At 36.9% G+C, this 16,434-nt stretch overlaps 2 protein-coding genes across 2 annotated transcripts in view; one reads left to right on the top strand and one right to left on the bottom strand.

The window, feature by feature from the left end:
* myo10l3 (myosin X, like 3) overlaps nucleotides 1–16,434 on the bottom strand; it is a 79,487-nt gene that overhangs the window by 50,048 nt on the left and 13,005 nt on the right. The window contains exons 2-3 of the mRNA XM_084122786.1: nucleotides 7,832–7,930; nucleotides 599–757 (exon numbers count right to left, since the gene is read on the bottom strand). Coding sequence (XP_083978912.1) covers nucleotides 599–757; nucleotides 7,832–7,930 — 258 coding nt within the window. The remainder of the gene's footprint in view (nucleotides 1–598; nucleotides 758–7,831; nucleotides 7,931–16,434) is intronic.
* On the top strand, nucleotides 12,312–13,267 carry LOC311088410 (gamma-crystallin M2-like). The gene is made up of 3 exons (XM_084122481.1): nucleotides 12,312–12,395; nucleotides 12,508–12,750; nucleotides 12,953–13,267. The coding sequence occupies exons 1-3, from the start codon at nucleotides 12,390–12,392 to the stop codon at nucleotides 13,223–13,225; spliced, it is 522 nt and encodes a 173-aa protein (XP_083978607.1). The 5' UTR covers nucleotides 12,312–12,389; the 3' UTR covers nucleotides 13,226–13,267.

The raw sequence follows: 16,434 nt of genomic DNA, 5'->3' as shown, positions 1-16,434 counted from the left end.
AATCTTTGCACTACAGATTTCCAATCGTGTGTTTATTTTTTAATTATTGTTGGTTCATCTAATAATCTACAATATACCCGTTATGTTTGTAAGATTGTATATTGTGATATATATTGTGGTATATGTTAAAATTCACTTTGACAGTTAAATAAAAGTAAAATGATAACATACATGTTAATGAAAAAAAATCATAAAGCATGAATGGTAAGTAGTTTCAGACTTATCAAACTATCATCAGAGGTAATAGAAATTAAAAGACAATGTATCCACAGAAAAACTGTGATTAAAATTTTTGTTTTGAAATTTTTGTAAAACCAGTCGTCATATTTCTTGGGATCAATTTTTGCTGCATTTATTTCATGCTTATTGTTGATACATGGACATTTTTGCACAGCGTTAAGCTCAGATTAAACCCCATTAAAGCTTCACAGAACAAAGTTCTGTTGAGGCAAAAGACTTCTCAAAGTACAGATTGTTCCCTTGTGTACATGAAAACACTGCAATCAAAGTGTGTGTGTGTGTGAGTGTGTGTGTGTGTATGTGTGTGCGTGCGTGCGTGCGTGCGTGCGTGTGTGCGTTTTGCAAAAATAACACTTACATAAATAAGGTCCTTCTGGTAGCGAAGAAAGAGGTTGTGCATGATGGCGGCCTCATGTAACTCGGCCAGAGTGGACATGTCCTCCACTCCACTGATGCTGGTGGGATGCATTGGGAAAACCTTTAGCCTGTTCACCTCACCATGATCCAGAGTTATCACCTTCAACACACAAAAACACACAACCATGTCATTATCAACACAAACTATAAAGGGCTGTCATCAGAGGAGCAACTGGGACATTAGTTTTAGTGCTCTCAGATTAACCAGTACACCAGAGTAAGAGATCTGTGATTTATGCTGCTATGAAGCAACAGTGCACAAGACAGGGCTCATTTACATGTGGGCCGGAAGCTTGTTTTACTAATTTGTCCGGGCCTGCTCGATCTTTCTGCCAAGTTGTTTCACATTCCTGAAACCATACCCACCCATGACATCTTCACAGTGATCCTCTCACTTTCATTGTCCTGAGCACTTCCTCCACGACTTGTCCTCAGAAATCCTTGGACATGCTGCATTATGCTGAATCACAAGGCTGACGTCTTCATTGCACACTGCATTTGAACCGGTTCTCTTTAATCTACTTAACTGACATTGAGGATTCCTTGAGATGTGTTTGCTGAATCATACAGACATACATCCTACACAAATCTTCAAGTAAATGTCCGAATAATTGTTCATATTATATTAGAAGAGAGATCATTTCTGAGCAGATCAGTAAACATTCACTGTAAAAAAAAAAAAAAAAAAGTTGCTTCCTTAAATTTTTCAGTAGGATCAACTAGGATTTTTAAGTCATTTCAACTTAAATTACATTAAAGTGACTTAAACAATTAGTTGAATCTTGTATAACATAAAAAAAAGTACTTATTTTGAGTTAAAGCAACAGAAAAACATATGTTGTATTGTTTACAGTGTTGGGTTAAACTACAGACATAGAGACAATGTTACTTATCTTCTTATCCACCTTTTTCCTAACGAGATACTGCGTTTTAAATTACGAGAGGAACTTTGGGGAAGTTCCACTCAAAAAGACTAACAAATCATTTCAAATCATAAATTTGATCAACAAAGAATCCTTATTCCTCAGCATCCTTTTGTTTAATGTTCGATGGTTGAAGGGTGAGTAGAATAATGCATCTGATTGTACCCAGTTTTTGAAAATGCTTATTATTGTGTTCATAGAGTGAACCTTTCGCTGATTGTTTACAATTTAACGGAAGTTACTCCCATAATGCGCTCAAAGCGTAGGAAGAATGTGGATAAAAGAACACATTTAAACAGGCTTTAGACAGCCAAAGTCTATATATGCAGACAACGTTTAATTAGTTGTGCTTGCTAAGGTGTTGTTCATTAAATTTTACAGTTAGGACTTTGAACAAAACGAAAATTGCCTAACCTACCTTTAACCAGTAGACGATAAAACCAGCGAAGGAAAACAATCACTCAAAACACTTTAGCAACTCATTTGGAACACCCTGGCTAAGAACTCTAGTTAAATAAATTCCTTAAAATTGTGTTGAATGTTTCTTTCAAAGCGTGTAGGTCATAGTTATTCTTGTAACTGAGATCGATGACAAATCCATAAGCAAAAAGTGCCACTAAAATTGAATGATGTCATACAATAATGATCTTATCATTGTGGCTCGTCAGGCCTGCCTCCAGACAGATGAGATTCATTGATCAGACAAGACAGAAAGGAAACAGCACTTTGGCAAGAATCTCAGCCCCCACCTGAGATAATGTGATCTATATGGAGATACGAGACACAAAACCCATGTGTAGTAACACCTGAGGCTCTGTTTATCAGATTAAGGTTTTGGGTGTGAAGCAGTCTGAGTTTATTCTAGGGGGCGCTATGACTTTATCATGGTTCATTCATGTATAATGAGGTCATTGTTGCTTCATATCTGTGTTAATGTGTTTCATAGTAGTTATCGTTGTGTGACGCCTCATCTTTCACCAGACCAGGAATTTGCTCTCTATGGGTCATTTCTCAACACAGAAGGACGCCAGACGCACTTTGGGTCAAAGTTCATGCACAAAATACATGAGCTCCAGCCACATGATTCATCCGCAAACATCCAGTAAAAAAGTCAAGGATGTTTAATTGAAACATTCCTGTTGATCTGGAGACAAATTCCCCAAATTCCTATTCGTAAGATGCTGGCTCCCACCACTAAGGACAAACAAACAGCCTGGAGGTTGAAACAACACTCGGTACATGCGAAGTGGGAGGTTTAAAATGACAATAAATGTGTCTAAATCAAACATTCACAGGATGTGGTAAGAGGCAGGGCTTCATTACGTGGGGATGACCAGGAAAATGTCCCTTAGGTTGGTCCGAGTGTATGCCTGGGTCCATAAACATCCACAAAAAGGGTGTCTTGTACCCTGTGAATTCAAGCAACGGCCCTGAGGTCTCTTAAAAGATGAATCCACTTAAATGAATGTCACCACAAAAAAACTATAAAGAAAACTCAATTAAAATATTTTCATTAACAGATCAAATAAAAAGAGAATATATATATATAAAAATAAAATAAAATAAAACTAACAAAAATAAAATTTAAATAAAGAAAAGCTAAAAATAAAATGGAATTATAAAAACTTTAAAAAACTATAATAACCCCGAATTTAAATTATTAAGTTAATATGTACACCACCGTTTGAAAGTTTGGGGCCAACAATTTTTTTTCTAAAATAAATTAACACTTTTATTTTGATTGGATGCATTAAACTGATCAAAAGAGACAAAGAAGACATTTTAATGATACAAAATATTTATATTTTAAATAAATGCTGTGCTTTTGAACTTTGAAATATGAAGCAGCACAACTGTTTTCAACACTGATAATAATAAGAAATGCTTCTTGAACAGCAAATCAGCATATTAGAATGATTTCTGAAGGATCATATGACACTGAAGACTGGAGTAATGATGCTGAAAATTCAGTTTTGCCATCAAAGGAAAAAATTACATTTTGAAAACATATTCAAATAGAAAATATTTTAAGTAGTAATAATATTTTACAACATTCCTGTGTTTATACTGTATTTTTAATCAAATAAGTGCAGCCTTGGTAAACATGAGATTACTTTAAAAAATATTTTAATAAACCTTACCAAACCCAAACTTTTGACCTAATATAATTATAACTTGAGCTGGTTTCATAAAATGAGACAATTTTTGTCTGATAATCTGACTCTCTGACATATGCCTCATCTGATTGTCCTCTGCCGTTGTGTGGCTGTGAACTCACTTATGTCAGACAATATGTAACACAATTAGAGGAATATGACAACTGAGCATCATGATGGCTACAAAGTAAATACTGGACAAGGGTTTTCTACAGCAACATTTAAAATCTGATGCAATCTATCATAACTACTGTCATTTTGTACTCAGTTCATGCTGACTGCAAACAAATTGTCATAAATTTTGTGAAAATAAGAGTGTATTTAACATGATCATATGTGCCCCAGGTTATAGTGTCCTGCTGTGCTCTGCAAATTGACATATGGCAGGGAGTCAGCTTGTCATAGCGCCATTAGCACATTACAGGCGTTCAGACAGACAATGGGTGTCAGTGTTGACAGTGTGCCAGAAAACGGGAACCTCTGGTTGCTAAGCAATGGACCATTCCTGGGAGAACTGGGAATCCTGATGATGAGATCATCAATAAAAAATGAGAAAAAACAACCAGTGCAGTCAGTTTGAAAAAATGATGCTCTAGTGTGAGATGAATAAATGGAATTTCCTGGAATTTGTAGGAGTTATTATTTGTGTTCCAGTTTGCTATCAATATAAGATACCAAATTTCCACTTGTTTAGCGGAACTGTCCATTGTCCATGTAGGTTTATCTGTCTTCCACAGAAGCAAGACTTCCTCATCATGCACGAAGTGATTAAGCATTAGGAATTGTTGTTAATCTTCATTTAAGTTTGCATGACTTGCATGAGAAATGGCATATTCCTGTAAGTATTAGCATTCAATAAATGCTTTCATGGTCTTCCAAACAGTAAGTACACACACAACATCAATGCACTTGCATGACAACCAACACACTCCCCTAAACGTGCGTGTGCATGTGAAACCTTCTGCTAAATCCATTGATCCAGAGTTATAAAGTGCACAATCAATGTTTTCCTAATGTGGCGTTTTCACCGAGGGCAGGGCCGCTGACTGATGCACCAAAACAAGGTCCAAAAAGTATGTTTAAATATTAAACTACGCAGTATCATTTTAGGACTGTATTTAAACAAAAGATTGTTTATTCAAGCAAAGATCATTTTATGCTATACACATATTAGCAAAATATTTTGTAATGACTACAAGACATCACATCAAGGCATGTCTGCCATCTGTGTCATTAAAATACTATCATTGCCTTGTATACGCAATAAAATTCAAATTAATTTCATCAAGTTTGTTGTATACTGTATCAGCTTATTAAAAGTAAATAATCTAAATGATTAATTGTCTAGTGACTGAAGGTTTGTAATTAAAAGAGATACTGGCATCTTCTGTACAAGAGCCCTGCATGAGGCTTTGTGTTTGAAAGACCACACCCTGCTGTATTATAGAGCACAGACTATATGAATATGCATGAGGTGGGTGGGGCCTGATCAATAGGGACGACCCAGCAGTGAGCAGACACATGGAGGCCAGCTGAAATGGCTCTACTCTTCACAGGAAGCGTTCTTCTCTCAACCCATCCGCTGTACCAGCGCTGAGTCACACCCTGCTCAAAGCAATCCCAGAAAAACACAGGGTTTGCTTTACAAAACACTATCCATAGACTTAGTGAAAGCCAAGAGTCTATTAAATACTGCTGATAATGGTGTTAAAAGCATTTCAAGTCAAAAATGGTTACAAAAATAGGCTTATTATACAGTATTAATACATCAGTTACAATCCAGCTTTAAATAAAAATACAGATAATTTACTTTTTTGCACCAAAGACCAAATGAGACAAACAGACAGATAGAGTGAACTGACAGACAGACAGTTACATACATAGATACATACATACTGTACATAGACAGACAGAGCTCTGGCAATAGGAAGTCACTCTTCTGAATGAGCTCGAGCTCAAGCTTCACCCCAGGACAGTGTGTCAGTGGAGTGTCAGTCTCTTCACACCTCACTGAACTCACACACAGCCTCCTGATCTCTGTTGGGGCATGGATGCCACAGTAAGCTCCCTAAATAAAACATGTGACGGGGTCCCATGCACTTACACTTTACTATGCAGTTTTATGAGCCAGACACTGCACTGCATGCCGGGAGTCTAACTGTCGGTTTGGGGTGTTAACAGTTTGAAATGAGAGTTTCATTTCATTTTTCATTATCTTTATTTGGTATAGTCTCTGAATACTTCTCTATGGTCACATACTGTGCTTGGTTGAAATTGGCCTAAACACAAATTGATCACCACCACATTGGAAGTCATTTATGTTAAAATGCCCTTATTATGTTTTTTCGAATATTCCCTTTCATGCAGTGTGTGTTCTGCAAAGTTGTAAAGTCGAAAGTGCATGATAAATAAAGTAATTGTCTTCCAAAATAAAATAATCAACTCAGAACCCAGTTTATTTGGACCAGCTTGCTCCTCAGAATCACAACCTGTAAGCATGAATAATTATTAATGTATATATTTTCTACCGGGTGTTCAGAATACGTAGTTTTGTGTTTTAGATTATTATTATTATTACGTTATTACTGTCTTACTGAAATACATCTGCTAAGCTGCTGTGGGCCACTATTACATAAAACGGTGTCTATTAATGCAGATTGTCTGTCATTCTTACTACTTTGAGTATAGATAAAGGATGGAGCAAGATTTGTTTTTACAAACGTGTATGTTACATCAGTCATTCACGTAAGTGCTTGGTAAAATTGACGTCATCATTACTGTCTTGACAATGTGTACATACGCTGAGGACTGAGGAAGCCTCCAGAGCTGAAATTCAGTTATGGTAATAATAACTGATAATAACCAATCACAACAGACTGGGCCATCTGGCCAATCAGAGCAGAGCAGGCTCAAGGAAAGGAGAAATTTAGAAAGACTGAATCATCTGACGAGTCATTTGAGAATTATTAAAAAATGTGGTGATGTGCAATGTATATTATGAGAAAATTAAAGTGCTTTTTGTTTTTTTTGTTTTTTTACATTTGATGCATGTAAACCTGTTGTAGGAGACCTCCAAAACAAAATTGGGGAACTTTAAAAAAGCATAATAGGGGCACTTTAATGCATGTAGAATATAAGAATTGCAGAGTCTGCATTAAATCTGGAGTTGAAAAACTGCCGGTTTAAGCAATTATGGAAATACTCAAGTATTAATCTATGGAAATAGTAATCAGTCTGAGGTGATTTAAATGTGGAATAGGAATAGTAAGAAAGAAATCAATTTGTGCTGTATGTTCAGAATGACACACACGATCACTAATACGATTACAGATTTGTATAGCAGCTTTCCTGTCGCAAGATAGTCCATACTGTATGTTCTGTTAATCATATAAAGAATCCAATTTTCTGGAGATTTAATGGAGATTAAAAATTGATCATACAAAGTCTGCAAGAGATATTTAAACATATGAGCTGAACTGTACATTATATATCACATTCCTAAATTATGTAGGACCAGAACAAAGCACACAGGCTACATGTTGACACACATCTGATAAATATATTCTGACCTGCATTCTTATTGTGCTTTGAGAACAGGATTTCCTCCAGACACAAAGCTTTAACAGAGGGCCATACTGATTAAACGCAGTGGCTAAACTTGGCTTCCTTATGGACATTCCTGCTATTCATATCAAAAGGTCTAACTGTAGTAGTGAGAAACTGGAATTAATTCAAACCGTACTTTACCTGCAGGACCTCACACAATTGAAGACATTAACAGTGAAACGTTTATCTCTCTCAGACAGATGGCCATCCGATTTATTAAGAATGAAATTCCAAAAACAATGGCACAAATAAAGGTGAAAGCTCTTAAAGAGAGAAAGTTCTGTCATCATTTATTCACACTCTTTAATATAAAAGGAGAAATTAGAAAGAATATTCAAACTTTTTTTAATACAATGAAAGCACATAGTGACCAACATCATCTTTTGGGTCCCACGGATGGAAGTCATAGGTTTGGAACTACATGAGGGTGAGTAATTTTTTTTTTCTTTTTTGTTAAAATAAAAGTTCACAGCAGGCGGTCTCTCTTACCTCTCCATAGTCTGTGGTAAGGATGAGAGTCCGGTCATCACAGCAGCTGACAATGGAGGGATAGAGCTGCTCCTTATCCCGCACCCACACACGAGCTCCCTAAAAGACAGACAGACCATATGAGACATTAAATACAACAAACCAATCAAGAACAGCACAAAAAAGACAAGCTCATTAAAGATCCGACCTAAGAAGACAGAGATTTCCTTACTATTGCGGCTGGTACATAAATTAAATATGCATGTATATGGAGGAGACAATATTATGTGCTTCTAAAAAGAGCTGAGAACAGAACAAGATGATACAAAGAGGATATCAGTCAGCAATTTCAATTGATCTCAACCACAGCCCAACCCTTAAACCCCATCATGGTCTTTCCATCATCATCATTAAAGCACCACAGCCATTCCGTCTCGCTACGTTTTCATTTTGTAGTCATACAATGGTGCATTTGACTGGTAGAAAGATCCCTCCCAATGGGTTTAAACACACATTGTGGGCACACAGGCAGCACAGAACACTATTCATGCCAACAGCACATGCTGCAAACCAAAGTAAAGCCCTTTTGACAGCACCAAACCCTGTACTTTAAAAAGAGGTGGTTGTTTCTCATGTCAGTTTTATGAAGGGGCCTTTGCTTGTGCACTCGCCTCCATGATAGGGTTTTTGATGAGATGCCAAAGCGTTGCTAAGTGGCTGCTAGGGCATTCTGGGTGGTTGCTTACTGCCTCCAAATCAATAGAATCAAGTCCCAAGATCAGTCTGAATTGTAAAAAGCAAACCCTCACCTTCAAGTCGTTCTAAACCTGTATGACTTTCTTTCGCCTGTGGAACATAAAATAAGATATTGTGAAGAATGGTTAACTGTTTGTTCATATAATTATAGTTAATGGGGTCCAAAACAACATTGGACCCCATTAACTTTCAATGTATGGACATTTTCAATTTTTTGGATCTGCTTTTGTGTTCTGCAGAAGAAAGAAAGTCATAGATACAGGTTTGGAACGACATGAGCGTGAGTTTCCATTTTTGGATGACCTATGCCTTTAAGTGTATGCGTTTGCTCAAATCTCTAATGATGAAAACAGCTGCAATGAAAGGGTGGTCTAGCAATGCTTTTGTCTAATTGTGTGGCATCCTTTAAACAAAGCCGCCAACTTCCATGTTTTCAATCGGAAGGCCAAGAATGCAGAAATGGAGATGCAAAAACAGGAAAACAAAAGTCTGGCTGCTAAGACCACTAGTCATTTCCTGCTGTTGTGAACTGTAACACTGTCTTAATGGCCGTTCACACCAAGGATGATAACTATAACCATAAAGTTTTTATAACTGTTGTATATTCTATGAGAATAGGGAAGTCCACACCACAACTGTAACAATAACCAAACAATATTGTTGGAATCACTTTGAGAAGGATTCTTTTCAGCTGATGAAGGAAAAAACAATGACAGCCAATCAGAATCGATCCTGCTTTAAAGATCTCTAGCTTTAAAGTGGCAGATGAAAAAAGTGCAACGTTTATTTATTAATACAATTGAACTATACTCCACAGTGATTAATCCAAAAAACAAGCTATAAACTGCATTGGCATAGCAATACCAGTGTTTCTCACAGGATTTTTGGTAAATCTGTGGTGGGTGAACCTTGGGCCTTCTAGGGGGGTTCGGGGGCATGCCCCCCCTTAAGAAAAATTTGTGCATTTTAATGTTAAATTCATCAATCTGGTGCACTTTGAGAGTTCAAAATTAAAAGCTCCAACCCATATTCAGTGTGCAAATTAAACAAAGAAAAATTCAAACCTCTTTTAGTTGTGTCTGTCTACATTACACTACTACATAATAATAGTTATAATATTAATCACATGACAGTATAATAGCCATATATTGTAAAACAAATGCACTGAAAAATAAAGGACGGTCATTAAAGCGGTAATGTTTGCACTTAGGTTTTATTACTCATTTAGGAGAGTGTTGCAAGAAGCTGCTTACATTAACCTTACTTTCGAAAAATAAATAAATACAATCATGATTTTTCATGAAAAATTATGTTAGAATTGTAGGCCTAAAATACCTTGGTATCGGCTTGTTTTCATCAATGGTATAATTAATACAATTACAATTAATTTGGTTTGTCGTGATTCATTTGTGTTCATAATCAGAAAAAAATAAATAATAATCTTCTAACAAGAATAAACACATATATGAACAATTAAATTATTATTGTATTATTAATTATTTTTATATCTTGAAACTACCCAAGTAGCGTTTCGCGCTCAGATGTAATGGCGGAATGAATACATTACCAAAATGTGATTGCAGAATATATTTAAATTATCCATCAAATTGTCATTTTCTCCTTACTGTCTTGCAAGTTAACAATAATGCCTGACCAGAAATTACTTGGTGAACAAAGAAAACATTTTGGCATTAGGGATTGGAATTAGTTAATGCCTAAAAATGTAAAAGTTTTACCTTATAAATAGAATTTAGTTTAATTAATTTTAAAATTCGTCGCCAGAGTGGACATGATTTATTGAAAATATATGAAAAAATATAAATGTTTCTTAAGTCAATACTTTTTAATGGCTTGTCAACTTTCCATTCCTCCACTGCGTGATTCTAGTCAGCGCTGGATTCTAGGCACCACCGGATTGTTGTCAGCGCCAAACACATTTTTGAGCATGTGAATGCCGATTCTTGTCAGCGCTGGATTCTAGTCAGTGCTTGAGCGTTGGTCTATGACTGGAAAAATAATAGAGTCGTTGCAAAAGTAACGATACATAGCTTAGGCTACATGTCGCATTAAACTGGAAGAATTTAGAATGTTAGGCATTCTAAACTTTTGAATAAGAAATAATATCAAGTCGTCAAAATACAACTCGTCAAAACTCCGCGAATCACAACAAGCGTATCGGTGAGAACACAGCATATACAGGTGCTGGCAATTAGAATATCATCAAAAAGTTGATTTATTTCAAGAATTCAACTTAACAGGTGAAACTAATATATTATATAGACTCATTACATGCAAAGTGAGATATTTCAAGCCTTTATTTGTTATAATTCTGATGATTATGGCTTACAGCTTATGAAACCCACAAAATCAAAATCCCAGAAAATTTGAATATTACATGAAATCACACAGTAATTACACAGTAATACCATGGTCATTGAACCAGGTTTTGGTTATTTTGGCAGTGTGGGCAGGTTCCAGAAGGAAAATGAAAATGACACGTTCTCAAATGAATTTCTCTCAAATTACAGTTGGACTAAAAATGGATCCATCATGGTCCAAATCTTGTGTATTAGAATAAAAAAATAAAAAAAATGAAACAAGATTATGAAACAAGACAAAACAATGGAACCTCCTTGTTTAAAGGTCCCGTATTATGCCCCTTTTCACAAGATGTAAAATAAGTCTCTGATGTCCCCAGAGTGTGTATGTGAAGTTTCAGCTCAAAATACCCAACAGATCATTTTTTACAGCATGTTTAAATTGTCATTTTTTGGGGCTCAGAAAAACGCGCTGTTTTAGTGTGTGCCCTTTAAATGCAAATAAGCTGCTGCTGGACGACCCAGGGGGCGGAGCTTCATGAGCTTGCGCTCAGTCTCTCAGGACAATTTCATCTCACGGAATGATGATAATATCAGAAACTCTCAGTAACGGTGTTCATTTCGAGTCGGACAATAATGCCTACAGAGTCAGAGTGCTGTATAGAGATGGAACAGGTATAGTTTAGTAGTTTAATTACGGTTATTATAACGTATTTGTCATCTGCTTGTATGTATCCATTATTTATTAATAGCCTACAACTCTGCTGTTTCGGACCAGGTCCGAATGATGATCAAACATATACTGATGAGTTTAATAAAGTTTATTGTACATCACACAAAAGATGAAGCGTCAGTTTTACTTCAGAAAATCACCGTAAGAGCTGAGTAAACACAGTAAGTTATAAGAAGTGCGCAAGTACATAAACGAATTTCGGTAGAGTTGAGGGAGCATTCCTGTGGGCGGAGGTTAGTCAAAAAACTGTTCTACTGATGTCATTAAAGAAGGAAGTAGAGGGATGTAGTCCAAACGGGCCGTTTGCTGTAGGCGACTTCTGTTAAATAAAATATCTCGCTTGGCATTGAACTTTGAGCTTTATAATTTTACAGATATTATTTACACTCTAACCACAACATTACACACTAACTAAAGTTTGAAACATGGGATCACGAAGAACGGGACCTTTAAATCTTTGCTTAGTGTTCCGCATTTTAATTTTTTTCATTTTAGCAAATTAGAAACTTTTAGAAAAAAAACCCTACATTTAGAAACTCAAGAAATGCTAGATTCCTGAAAATGAAAGGACTAAGATCTACATACCAAGCTTTATCTAGAATGGCCTCTATTCCAACTTGCACAGTCAGGAATTGACTAACAATAGGTGCTGTGTAGTCTTTAGTCTTGGTCTAGTATAAAGGTACGGGTGACAGTAGCCAGTCAACAACCAGAACCAGCTTCAGCTTCAGCTTCTCCTTTGTGGAACTACTGAGGATCAGACAGCGCAACCATGAAGGTAAACTTTATTACAGCTCCCAATCCATACAATTTCACTCAAATTACTTTAATGTGCTATTTTCCTCCCTTAAAACCACTAAGAGATTAACTAGGCCTAAATAAAATTTCAGGTCACCTTTTATGAAGAAAGAAATTTCCAGGGTCGCTCTTACGATTGTACCGGCGACTGTGGTGACTTCTCCTCCTACATGAGCCACTGCCACTCTTGTAGAGTGCACAGCGGATGCTGGATGATGTATGATCATCCCAACTACATGGGAAATCAGTATTTCTTTAGAAGGGGCGAGTACTCTGATTGCATGTCCATGTTTGGAATGAGCAACTGCATCAGGTCCTGCCGCATGATCTCTATGGTGAGCTCCATGAACCTCTTGACGTATTTATTAAATGACATTAGACAACAGTCCTAAATTTATTTTAACCATTTATTTTGAAATCAGAATGGTAAACTGTGTGAGATAGACCTAGATTTTTGTTGAAGTTAGACTTATGACTACATGTGATAATGGTTCTTCCTAATTAATCTATACATAACTGACTTCTCTTCCACAACAGCACAGAGGATCCTACAGAATGAGGATCTACGAGAGGGAGAACTTCATGGGTCAGATGTATGAGATGATGGATGACTGTGACAACATCATGGACCGTTACCGCATGTCTCACTGCCAGTCCTGTCATGTGATGGAGGGCCACTGGCTCATGTATGAGCAGCCCCACTACAGAGGCAAGATGACCTACTTCAGGCCTGGAGAGTACAGGAACTTCAGCAATATGGGTGGCATGAGATTCATGAGCATGAGGCGTATCATGGACTCCTGGTACTAGTGTTCAGATGTTTCAATAAAATGATAACTCTACAACATAAAACTTGTCTGAATAATCATTATTGCCAATATTTACATGTGTAATCCACCAAAAAAAACACATTTCATGTAGTGTGTAACATAGCTCTAAGTGAATGAAAGCATCCTGCAAAGTTTTAAATCTGAAAGTGCACCGTATATAAAGTTATTGTTTTTCAAAAGTAAGAGTCGACTCTGAGTCAATTAAATTAATAGTTTTTAAAATGAAACCTAAGCCGTTTCGTTGTGACGTCAAGATGAAACATTAGCATATTGCCCACCCACTTATTGCGCACACAGACACCAGAGAAAACTACGCTAATATGGTAAAAGTTATAGTTACGGTTATTGGTGTGAACGGGCCTTTAGTGTGTATGGTGTGCCAGGTTCTGATCTCTCACACTTACACACTGACAGCCATAAATCTTCACAGCGCGGCCATTCAGACGGCCAATGGAGTGTTGAGAGAGTAGTTTGTCCAACAGCACATGAGAACCAAAGGATCAATGGGAGAGGCTTCCACCGGGAAACCCAATCCCCAAGGTCAGAGCATGAGGATATCAATCCTCATTAACTTTTAATAATGACCTGACATGTGCAACAGCATTGGGTCCCGTAGGCAACATGTGCAGGCATTCACACAATATACATCCACTCTTTCCAAAACACGCTGTATGAAGATGATCATAGACACATGATACACTGCAATGGAGACGTGGAATATAATGAGGCCAGACACATTCCACATTCAAGATTTCAAGTGGAGGTAATCGTTAAAGGGATAGTTCACCTATAAATTAAAATTCTGACATTATTTACTCACATTCTTGATGTTTCAAGACTTTTGGGTAGCACATTATTTTAGTCAAGTCAAGTCACCTTTATTTATATAGCACTTTATACAATACAGATTGTTTTGATGCAGCTTTACAGTGATAACAGGAAAATGTTCAGCTGAAGTCAGTTCAGTGTTGATTCAGTTCCATTGTAAAGATAATCAATTATTAAATTAGTTCATTTCATCTATAAAGCAGTTCTGCAATAAAGGACGTCATCGTCCAGCTCAGTTCAGTTCTCATACAACAGCGTCAGTGCAGTCAGATCAATAATATTGTTGAATATTAAGTGTCCCCAACTAAGCAAGCCAGAGGCGACAGCGGCAAGGAACCCGAATTCCATCGGGGACAGAATGGAGAAAAAAACCTTGGGAGAAACCAGGCTCAGTCAGGGGGCCAGTTCTCTTCTGGCCAACGAACGAACACGGTGTCATTATGATTCAGGCTGCATCACAAGTCAGAATTCAAATCAGGATCATTATAGCATTCAAATATTCATCCAGTTCCTTTTGCTTGAAGATCAATTCATCACGCCGGTATGGATCTGAAGCTGGTCATAGGGTCTATGCGGAGGACCTGTCTGGTTCTTGTAGTCTCTGCTGAAGATCTGTGCCGATGGCTGTCATGTCGACGAGGCCTTCAAAGGGGATTGTCTAGAAGACACGCTCTCAGCAAACATTCAGGGCTGCGTTTTGGTCGCATCTAGGTGCAGGTCCACCATCTGATCTGATCACACTGCTATAATAAAAGTGGATTGTGACCAAAGGCTGTCAAGAGCCAAAATGGCCATTGAAGTATCATAAAAGTGGTCAAATGATTTCAGTTTGTTCATCACAAAGCTATCTTAAGACTTCATATGACTTAGAATACACTGTACAAGTTGTGTATGGACCACTTTTATGAGACTTTAGTGGTGCTTTTGTGTCATTTTTGGAGCTTGACAGCACCTGATCACTATTCACTTCAAGGACGCTTTTCACAGGCTGCGATGATGCAATTCCACAGTTATAAACATTGTAAGTCTAGCAACATTATTTATTTTCGCTTGTACATTTATAGCACAGTACTTTGTGCTATTTTACCTTGGTATTAAAATACAGAAAACTAACAGAAAATGAACACTGCTGAATAGGTGTTTCAAATATAGTGGAAAGAGTGAATGAGTGACAGAAACTTTGACATCTTTCTTTTTTCCTCTTTTGGAAACTCATAGAAATGCTATCGTATTTTTTTTTCTTTTGCTATTGGAGCTATTGGAAGCACAAAAATGATATGTGTTGTAGACTCCTGTCTTTTAATAACCTATATGACTTCTGCTTCTGAGAACCATGGAAATGTGAAAAGTGTCAACTGTATGAACAAAAGCAGCTCAGACATTCTGCTAAATGTCTTCTCTTGCGAAAGAAAGAAAAGCATGCACGTATGGATCAACATGACAGGACAAATGACAAAAAAATTTCGATAAACTTATTAAAACTTAAAAATAGCCACATGTTTGAATCCCAGATAGGTAAATCTTAAAAAAAGAATTATTCCCAGGTAGAATAAGATCTTCAGATTTTTAGCAAATATTATTTAATCATTTATTTAAACTTGGAATATGCCATCTTTGAGAGCATCTTTCCCTAAACACAATCAGCTCCAAACGCAATACCTATATTTACAAGAAATATGATTAAAGCATCATTTTATTGAGCTGAAATCATGGATAAGATGAGAGAGATCAGCCAGGTCTGTAACTGGCACGGGAAGAAAATTACTCAAGCACAGAGCTTGGAAAAGCCGTTTCACGTGACCTGACTGAACTGAATTACATCTGAAGCAGGGTCTATGGATTTAAGAAGATCAGATGCCATTGTTACATAATTCTCATTTCCAGCATTCGCGCTTTATGACACATGATGTCATTGAATTACTTGTGTTTAATCTCATAGATTAAAGGAAGTAAACATAAGTCGCTCTCAGTCTCTCTCAGTCTCTCTCTCTCTCATAACTGCATTTATAACTGCATTAGTCTGCTCAAGTCTCCGTTAGCTCTATCAAATGACGTTTGGAATGGAGAACGGAGGCGTAGGATTAGATGCGTGAGAAATTAGTCCTACACACACGAGCGTTTTAAGGACAAAAACCTGACAAATGTCTTGAAATCCATCATCTGAACAATGTTTGAAGTGTGGTAACTGTAGTATAAGCAGAATAATTGACTCGGGTACATTGAATTATCAGAAAATAATGCACTTGCTTCGCATCGTGGCCGCATTACCATCTCAGGTGTGCATTATTTTCTAATAATTCAATGGCCTGTCGTCAATTATTCCTTACTGAATGAATGGGTATTGTTGCTGGGCACTTTAAT

Source organism: Abramis brama, assembly GCF_963993115.1.
Source record: "Abramis brama genome assembly, chromosome: 8".
In the NCBI taxonomy this organism is placed as follows: Eukaryota; Metazoa; Chordata; class Actinopteri; order Cypriniformes; family Leuciscidae; genus Abramis; species Abramis brama.
The sequence above is the reverse complement of the archived record's forward strand: the minus strand, read 5'-3'. Positions and strand labels throughout refer to the sequence as shown.